The sequence below is a fragment of the Gossypium hirsutum genome, chromosome D02, assembly GCF_007990345.1.
Source record: "Gossypium hirsutum isolate 1008001.06 chromosome D02, Gossypium_hirsutum_v2.1, whole genome shotgun sequence".
Lineage (NCBI taxonomy): Eukaryota > Viridiplantae > Streptophyta > Magnoliopsida > Malvales > Malvaceae > Gossypium > Gossypium hirsutum.
The window spans coordinates 17,506,043-17,516,565 of record NC_053438.1 but is presented as its reverse complement, the minus strand read 5'-3'; the positions used below and the strand labels follow the sequence as shown (position 1 = coordinate 17,516,565).

The following is a 10,523-nucleotide window of genomic DNA, read 5'->3' as shown; positions in this document are numbered from 1 at the left end:
TATGTCATCTAGATGTAATAAATCTGTTGACAGTCTTGGTGGTGAGTTCCAAATCTCCCACGTGTTCTTGATTTCCTCTATTATGTGTGACGAAAAATTGTCTATCTCCATGTTAGCTATGTTTTTTAATAGTTGCACGGATTCTTCATCTCTATCATCCTGGATATTTCCAGTACCATATGTCAATATTCTTCTTTCATCAGTCTAGAGTTTATAATTCTTTTGCTGAAGTAAATATTGGGATTTTGTCATTAAATCTATCCCTGCTTGGATTTGATAATAACTAGGATTATTGTAACACTTGTCAATGTTTTTTGTCAGGTGTCCCTTTTCTTCTTTGACTGTTGATAATTTGGGACTTCCAATCATTTTTTGAATAATCCAAATTTGATATGGTTGATTAAATTTTTGTTTTTCAGCTATACCAATAAGACTACTTATTTCAAGATAAAAATAACAGTAAAAATCATCTTCATATATCATGCGTAATAATATAGATTTAATAAATGCAGGAAAATCTTTTAATAAATGAAAAGAGAAATTTTGCACTGTTATTTATTTAACAAAACCCCATTCAATACTGCTTATATCAAATGGTTCGTAATCAAGTCTAAATTTTATAGTAGTAAATTTTTCATCTAAATCATTAATAAAAACATAAGCTTGTAGAAAATATTCTGAAAAAGTTTTTTGAAATTGATCTTACTGTTTGCAAATAGCTCCATTTATTTTTGTAAAAATTTCCACTAGTAGAATTTTTCTAGCTTTATTATATAAACAAAGCCTAAACATTTTATTCATAATAGGACTATTTGTTCCTTTACTAATAAAATATTAAAATATATCAAGAAGATTGTTTATCTCCTTAATATCTAAATAACCTATTTCAAGCTCTTCCCAATCTTTATACAAAATAGATTTTAGTAATAAATCATGAGCTTCATTTTCTTTAGTTGTTTTTTCAACTAAAAATTGTGAAAGCTCAGTGGGAGCTCTTCTAAAATTAGCTATTTGTTCATAAATATGAGTTTTCCATATTTCATTAATAAAGTTATATAATTCTAATGGTAAGTCTGGATTATAAAAATCTTTTATTTCTAGAATTTGTTGTGTTTTCACCAAATTTTCTTCTCCTTTTATTATTTTAGCGTAACTAGCTTGATATGCTGAGTTTGGATCTTGGGACCAAGGGAATTGACTTACCGTTTTTTGTGTAAAATATAAATGAGTTCCAACTGGTTGTTTTACCATTAGATATGGAATATAATATCCTTGATTAGGATAAAAAGATATTTGTGCAGGTAACATCAGAAATCCTTGATTAGGACTTATTGTTTTCCCTTTGTTGGGTCTTTTATGGGCAGTAGTCCATTCATCAACTTTTTCGAGAGGTTTTTTACCTCTATCCATAGGACCTGCTAAGACAATCAACAATAATATTATCAATTCCTTTTACATATAAAACTTCAAAATTAAAAGTACATAATTCATTGTACCTTCTAATTCTCCTAGGTACAGTTTCCAAACTTTTGTTAGTAAGGAATTGTTTAACTACATGATTTTTAGTTTTTATAATAAATTTTTCAGGTGCTAAATATATAAGAAAGTTTTTTATTCCATTTTTATTGCTAATAATTATTTTTCATATATAACATAATTTATTTCATTTTGTTTAAATTGTCCCGAACTACATCCACATATTAGTTCTTCATCATTTATTGTTTTAGCTTTTAAAATACATCCCCAATAATTTTGTGAGGCATCTGTTTCTAAAATTAATTTATCACCTTGTTTAGGTAAATAAACTTTTGGAATATGATTTATTTCAGATTTTAGGTTTTGTATAATTTCTGAGTCTTTTTTAGACCAGACAAAAGGTTTATCCTTTTTTTAATTTTTCATATAACTTACCTATTTTTTTAGATAAGTTAGGAAAGAAATTTCTTCCATAATTAGTTATTCCAAAAAATTGTTGAAGCTACTTTTTATCTTCAATGTTTTTAGGAAATTCTTTTATTTTTACTATAATATGATATTGTAGTTTAAGACCATTTGCAGATAATTTCAATCTTAAAAATTCTATTTTTATTTTTTCTAACTCTATTTTCTTAGCGCTTAATATGATTCCATGTTTAATGAATTCTTGAGAAATAATATTTAAATGTTTTCTATGTTTTTCTAATGTATCTAAAAATATTAAAATATCATCTATATAAGCTACACAAAATTTTTTATATTTATTAAATATAGAATCCATCCATCTTTGGAAGATTTGCGGTGCATTACATAATCCAAATGACATTACTCTCCATTGATAATGTCCATTGGGTGCACTAAAAGCTGTCAAAGATTTAGATTCTTCTGTTAGCATGATTTGCCAAAATCCTGATTTACAGTCAAATTTACTAAAATATTTTGCTTGTTTAGCTTGATTAATTAAAATATCCTTTCTTGGAATAAAATATCCATCAAAAATAATATTTTTATTTAATTTTTTATAGTTAATAACCATTTTAGCTTTTCCTCTTTTTATTTCAGCATGATTTATGACCATAAAAGTTGGACTAGAATGTGAACTATTAGTTGTTTCTATTAATCCTTTTTCTAATAATTCTTTTATTTGTATTTCAAATTCATTTATATCTTGTATAGTATAGATCATTGGTTTAACTCTAATAATTTTATTGGGATTTTCTAATTTAATTTTACAATATATAGGGCTATTTTTTTCATAATTTTAATAGTTCTTCACTAAAATTATATTCTAATATTTTAAACAACCAATGACTTGTTTCAAGTTTTTTAATCTGTTCTTTTCTTGGTGGTGTAAAATTTTTATCACACAAATTTATGATTTTCTACTAATGGTATTTCTATAGAAGATTTTTCTACAGATAAGATAATTAAATTTTTTATCAATAGAAAATGGAAAATACTGGTATATAAAATTATTTCCTAATAATATATCTCCATGCATTGCAGGAAATCATAATATTTTGGGTATCACAGATCTTACATTATTTATGTAGATTGATACATTTCTGGCTTTATATTGGATTATGGTTTCATTACCATCTATTCCTATTGTTTTTATTGGATGTTTTATAGGTTCCCATTTTTCTACATAAATGACATTCTTTCTACAACTACTAGTTGTAGCTCCTGTATGTAATAAAGCATGCAATGAATATGTTTTATATTCTCTAAACTGAAATGTAATTTCAATATATGTGTAATATTTCTTGGATTGGAAATTTGAAAATGTAAATACATCACTTGTTCCAATTTTCATTTGTTGAATAATTGTTGAAGTTTGTATTTCTTCCATTCTAGTGTTTCTAGATTTCTACTTGGTTCCGTAGGAAAGATAGGAATATGAACTATTTTCATTCCTATTGGTGTAGAACTTGTACTTATGTTATCCTTTTCTTCCTCTATTGAAGTATTTGAGGGTAAAATTAAATTATCATTTGTATTTATTATAGAAATATTTTTAAAATATAATTTATTTCAAGACGACATATATTCTATAGTACTTACAGGTTTAGAAGTACTTGCACTACTTATCTTTTCTATCATCTAGTCTTTTGGTATTGATAGATCTCTTAAATGTAATAATTTTGGTTGTATTTCAGTAGTAAATTTATTAGGTTCAAAGAGTTCAATAATTTTATTATTAATCTCTTTGATTTCTACTTCTGTTGTATTTGTATATTCATTAATAGAAATCCAACTTATTGCTAGATATTCTGCTAAATCATTAATTTCAGAGTTTTTTGACTGAATTTTTAGACATAAACACTCTTCTATTATAGGATCTGTAATAGATATAAAGTAATTTCGTTTACCTTTAAATCCTATTACACCTATATGTAAGTTTGATTGAATTCTTCCAATAAGTGCTTTTATTGGATTTTCAGATCTTTTATCTAGCAAAACTGCTATTATCAGTATATCATGACCTTTTCTAAATAAAGCTCTAATAGTTATCATTATTATTCCTAAATGTATATATCTAACTTGAGGATATTTCTTTTTAATCTTAATTTTATCTTTAGTAAATAATGGGATTTCTGTTAATCTTCCTCTAGTATCTTTAGCTACTGTATTACCACTTATTTTTTCTATATGTCTTTAACTCCATATTTTGAATTTCGATATTTTATATATTTCTTCTTTAGAAATATGATTTTTTATTTATTTTTTTCTATCATTTCATCATAAAAGTATTTTTCTTCTCCAATTAAATTTCCTAATTTTATATCTTGCTGTTCATTTTTAGGAATTTCTTCTAATTGATTATTAGAACTACTTCTTATATTAAACATAAATATATATTCTTCTTTATCTGTATCAGAATCTATTTATGATATTAATTCATATAATATTTCTTCAGGATTTATTTCCTCTTCTGAGCATATTTCTAAGCCTTGTTCTTCAAGTGTTTTAATCATTTTCTTTGCACTTTTCCCTTTATTAGGACAATTTGGTGCTATGTGACCTTCTTCATCACATATAAAACATTTAAATAATTAGTTTATGTAAATGTTTTTCTTCTAACAAATCTTTTCTTTTTATTATAACCAGTATATTTTCTATTTCCTGGTTTTCATCTAACTAGTTTATACCTTCTATTTTTCTTTTTATATCTTTTATAAGTGTTAGGACTTATTGGTTTACATCCAAATTCCCATTCATTTTCTAAAATTTTTGTACAATGTTTAGTACTTAATTTATGCTTAACTTGTTTAGAAGCTTTACTTTGTAAACAATATAAAGTTTTTTTTTTGCAAAATTTATTCTATTTCCTATAGAGTCTATATTTTCTGATGGTACACCAGCTATTTTACTATGATTTTCTAAATAAGAAACATATTTTTTTATACATATCTCATCTCACAGTGGTGGTAATTTATGAAAATATTGGTTTTTCTAAAATTTTATATTTTCATTTTTTAGTTTTTGATATTCATGAAGAAATTTTTAGAATTCTTCTAAATATCTAATATCACATAATTTGGTTTTTGACAATATATAACTAGATATACCATCTTGATATTTTTTTTTGTCAAAATAGCCACAAAATTCTGTTTTTAGAATAAAAGTTAATCTTATTAGAAGATCTTTGGGAGTTCCTATCTGGTTGATTAACTGCCCTTTTTGTTCTTGTCCTTTATCAGATTCTTCCCATCTTCTTAGAAATTGTAGAACATCTCCCTGAAATGTTTCAACAAAATAGTTTAAAAAATTTTCTTTTGACCACATATTGTTGTTGTTTATTATATAATCCAAATGCCATTACTCCCCATTGATAATGTCCATTGGGTGCACTAAAAGCTGTCCAAGATTTAGATTCTTCTGTTACCATTATTTTCCAAAATCCCGATTTACAGTCAAATTTACTAAAACATTTTGCTTGTTTAGCTTGATTAATTAAAACATCCTTTCTTGGAATAAAATGTCCATCAAAAGTAATATTTTGATTTAATCTTTTATAGTTAATAACCATTCTAGCTTTTCCTCTTTTTATTTTAGTATGAATTCTGACCATAAAAGCTGGACTAGAATGTGGACTATTAGTTGTTTCTATTAATCCTTTTTCTAATAATTCTTTTATTTGTATTTCAAATTCATCTATATCTTGTTTAGTAATAACTAAGAACAAAAATAAAAATAAAAGTGAAAAGAAAATAAATAAATAAGATCAATGATCTTCATCATGAGATTCATCGGGATCATGAGGCGTAGGCGTTGTAGAAGAAATGTGGATATGCTAACAGATCTACTGCAAGGTCGTATCAATACTGTCAAACCACTCAAAATAGTGTCGTTCAAAACGAGTGAACTACTCGGAGAGGTCCGTTAAGGTGGCAACAAAAGTAGTAGGATGATTCGAAGGTGGATGATGAGGTGGATCATCGTGGTGGAAAAGGGACATCATCAATGAAGTTCTCATGTCCATCCTGAGGGTCAAAATGAGATATTCAGTATCAAGGAGAATCCATTCCATGCAGCCGCTCGATCATTCTCATGTGACTCATACTCGATAACCCTTTCAGGGTCATTTTTTCAACTAGTGTGAAGGAGGAAGACTACTCCGGAGTGTCAAGAACGCCAAAATGTCGTGCAAGACGAGTCACGTAAGGACCTAAGAAGATAGGACCCTTCCTACTACGTTTTGTATGATGACAGCAAGCAAGGGCGATGAAGTAGGTAAGATCAAAGGTGAGCCCCATGGCCATGCTCCAAAGGAAGTAAGCGTTGAATGTACCAACGAACCCAGTGCTCTCCTTCCGACTGATCAACGTGTGATCCAATATGGCATGAATATAGTGCAAGGCCAAAGGAAGTGAAGTCGCCTTCGACCGACTCAACTTATAGGGCGCCGTACTAGCTGTAAACTCTATCCAACATAGAGATGGCGAATACTGGATGTGCTGATATAAAGTGAGGAACCCCTCAGCACGCATTACTCCTCAGTATAGAGTCCTAAGGCAACTCCGAAGTCTGGGACAATCAGATGACGCGTCATACCGTTAAGTCTGAAAGAGATAGTGCGTAGCTCATCGTGGCTCAACATCACGTGCTGAAGAACGAATGTCGAACAAAACTCTAAGGTCAGCTCCGAATAGGTGGGCTTGACGAAGGAAAAGAAACGGTCCCAAGGAGCTGTAGCAATGAGGGCTCGCACTCTATCAACTAACTGAATCTACTCCAAGGCTGCCCAATCAATACGTTGGCCTAATCCCAATGGCCGCTGTCAAACATGTTGATAGAGGTCCTCTTGAGAACCCTGTGAAAATCGTAAACTCGGATGGCGTGCATTGACAAAAGCAGTCAACGATGAGGTCGCGCCCGATTCTTCCACTTTTTTGAAGCTGGGACGATGACCTTAGATTTTCCTCTTTTGTTCGTTATGATGTACCTAAAAAAATATAACCACCCAATATCAGATGAGCAATAGGATAAGTAGCATCAATTAATGAAACAGATAAGCTGGCAAAGCATTATGTAAATGAAAATACATTAAAAAAAACTCTCACATGATGAATATCAAATCCCAAAATGACTAAAACTTAAAGTAAAGTCAAAAACAATATGCAATTAAGATCAATCAAGCAAAAACCATATACTTAACCTACTACAATTCTAACTAACTCAGGGGTAATAAAAAAATAATAAAGAGAAAAATAAAAATAACAAACTAAATGGAAAACTAAAAGTAATAATACAAATAATGAAATAACAATAGAATAATCAAAATAGTCAAAACAATAAAACAATAAAATAATAATAAGAGTAATAATAAAAAAATGATAAAAACTAAGAATAATAAGAAAAATAAAACAATAAGTAATAAATGAATAAAATATTAATAATAATAAATATAAATATAAAATAAATAAATAAATAAAAGTAAGGTAAGGGGAAAACGGTAGGGGTTGGTGGTGTACGTGGTGGTCATGGCGAGATGGGCAATGACAGGGCAAGGCTAGCAACGGGGATGGGTCACCGAGGGGGGAAGGGAGATAGGGGTATTTACGCGATGGTTAAGGATGGCAGCGACGGGGCTTTGAGGTGGAAGGGAGAAAGAGAGAGGGAGGTTCTCTCGATGAATGAGAAGAGGGGAAGCAAGTGGGTGGCTTGAAGGGGAAAGGGGCGAAAAGGAAAAGGGGAGAGGGACGGACGTGTGAGTTCGTGCATGGAAGAAAGGGAAAGAGAGGAAGGCTCGTGGTGGACAGTGGAAAGGGGGAAAGGATCGCGATGGTTCGATGAGGAAGAAAGGGGAAGGGGGAATCGGACGGTGGCCGAACTGGTAAAGAGACGGAGGCGACGGGGCTTTGTCAGGAGCGGCAGCTAAGGTTTGTTTTTGGAAAGTTGGGAGGAAGACGACAAAACAAAAGGGGGAATCGGGGTTTTAAAAGGGGGACGCGGTCATGTTTAGGCCCTTGTGGGGCTTTCTCAGCCCATGTGACATTTAAAATTGAAGCCCATGGTCACACGGCCTCAGACATGCCAGTGTGTCCGGGCCGTGTGTGATCTTCCTTCGCTTCTCCTATGCCTGTGTGCAAGGCCATACGGAGCACACCGTCTCACACATGCTAGTGTGACAGACTGTGTCTCGCACACGGCCGTGTAACTCACTGACTTGTGTTTAAATTTGGAAAATTAACTCCAGCATTCACACGCCAGTGTGTCCAGGCCGTGTGTGCCACACGGTGGTGTCACCAAGCCTTATGGACCACCTCAGGCTGTGTTACCATAAAAAATTGAAACAAATTAAGTCATAGGACTCACACGGCCCAGGACACGCCCATGTGTCTAGGCCGTGTGACCTACATAGCCATGTCTTCACACCGTGTAATTCTCTGTCATTTGCTCCATTATGCACACAGCCTGGGAGACGCACGAGTGTCCAAGCCATGTGTTTCACATGGCTGTACCACCAGGCCGTGTGACTCACTATTGAATACCCTCTTGTGCACACGGGTGTGTCCTGACCATGTGGTTCAAAAACATTTTTTTAAAATTATTTAATTTAATTAATTTTAAAATTAACATGCAATAAAATTAACAAAATTAACAAAATTTAAACACTCATTTTGCCTCCCGAGAAGCGCTTATTTAGAGTGTAAGCTCGACTTTTCCTTGCATGCGCATGGTTAGGGTGGTTTCGAGGCCGAAGCTCCTCTTTCTCATTATCAATTTTTATACCAAGATAAGGTCTGAGTTGAGTACTATTTACCTTAAATGTGCCGAACTCAGAACGTGTTACCTCGATTGTACCGTATGGGAAGATGTTCAATACCGTAAATGGGTTCAATCCGTTTGACTCAAGCTCCGAAGGGGAGATTCGTGGATCTGATTTGTCTAGTAGTACTTTGTCCCCAACCTTAAATTGGTTTGTTCTCACCACTTGCACATCATGGCGTTGCTTTGTCTCCGCATTGTGTTTTTTCGATTTCTCCTCAACATGCACTCGCCATTCATCTAGTTCATCGAGTTGTACTATTCGCTCTTTGTATGTTGTTCGGTTTCTGTCACCTTGACTGAAACATGGCTCCAATATGTTTTCACAAGGAATTTCCTATAAAGAATGTTGAGGCTCATGGTTACTAACATTAACAAAACATTTAATCTCATCTAGCTCACTAGAGACTCTCACAAAATCATGTACTTGGAGAATAATATTTTCGTCACCTACACGAAGCACAAGTTTACCCGTACCAACATCGATAATAGTCCCAGTGGTTAACAAGGGTTGACCTAAGATCAAATCTACCTTACTATCCTCAGCCATGTCTAACAGAACAAAGTCAATGAGGAATATGAATTTATCGATTTTCACAAACACATCCTCATAATACCCTTAGGATATCTGATAGTTCTATCCGCTAATTGAATACTCATCCTAGTGTGTTTGGGTTTTCCAAGACCTAGTTTTTTAAACATTTTGTAGGGCATGACATTAATATTGTCCCCTAAATCAGCCAAAGTAATATCAATATTTAAACTACCAATGAGATGAGGAATAGTAAAACTCCCTGGATCTTTAAGTTTGTTTGGTAGTTTATTTTGGAGAATGGCCTAGCAAACTGCGTTGAGCTCCACAATCGACGAGTCGTCTATCTTCCTCTTGTTTGTTAATAGCTCCTTTAAGAATTTAATATAATTTGACATTTATGAAAGAGCCTCAACAAACAGTAAGTTAATGTTTAACTTTTTTAAGAGTTTAAGAAATTTACCATATTGTTCGTATGACTGGTCTCTCTTCAACACGTTTGGATGCAGAACTTGAGGTTTATATTCTTTGACAACCGACTTTTGTTCTTTCTTACCTTCCTCAACCCCATCATTATTCACCACATCTTCTTGTCTCAGGTTCTGTTCAAGTTCAAATCTCAATATGCAAAGCTTTGAGCACCTACCATTGACTAGTTGATCCCAATTGGCCATCCAAGCTACGGTGCAATTGTTAGCAGTAGCATTGTAGGATGGTTTGCTGAACCATATAGCAAAGGAATAAGCATTGTCGCCAACAAGGCGGAAACTAGCATTGAAAGTGCCACCGGGCGAAGTCAACACATCGCTTTTTGTCCCATAAAACATCAGAGGATGAAGAGGAAGGTGCACAAAATAAAGCCAATAATAAAACTAGCAGCGTCAATGGCGTAGCCATGAAAAAAAGAAGTTCGTGAAGACTGAAGACAGAAAAAAGCCTTGATGACAAGCCACTTGACTTTAACATCAAGAGAGCTGTGGTTAGTCGGTACAACAAATAGGTAATTAGCAATAGGGTTCTAATAATGTGAAATTACAACGCATATAGTTAAATAAAAAATTTGGCACACATGACAGTAAAATAAATTATTTTAATCAATGTATATGTACGAAATAGAATTTAAACTTTTCTGACTCCTGTTGGGGGGGGGGGTCTGGCCGTGAGGTGTGTAGCTACAAAGTTGTATGTTAGTGAGTAGAGTGGGGAGCTTCTATTGGGGGGCGGCTGACAGGAAACTAGG

General features: G+C 32.5%; 1 protein-coding gene across 1 annotated transcript; it reads right to left on the bottom strand.

The window, feature by feature from the left end:
* Positions 1–7,430: 7,430 nt before the first annotated feature.
* Positions 7,431–10,262, bottom strand: LOC121214646 (uncharacterized). Its single transcript, XM_041088528.1, has 2 exons — positions 9,747–10,262; positions 7,431–9,654 (listed from the first exon to the last, which is right to left on the bottom strand). The coding sequence occupies exons 1-2, from the start codon at positions 10,108–10,110 to the stop codon at positions 9,572–9,574; spliced, it is 447 nt and encodes a 148-aa protein (XP_040944462.1). The 5' UTR covers positions 10,111–10,262; the 3' UTR covers positions 7,431–9,571.
* Between the last annotated feature and the right edge of the window lie 261 nt (positions 10,263–10,523).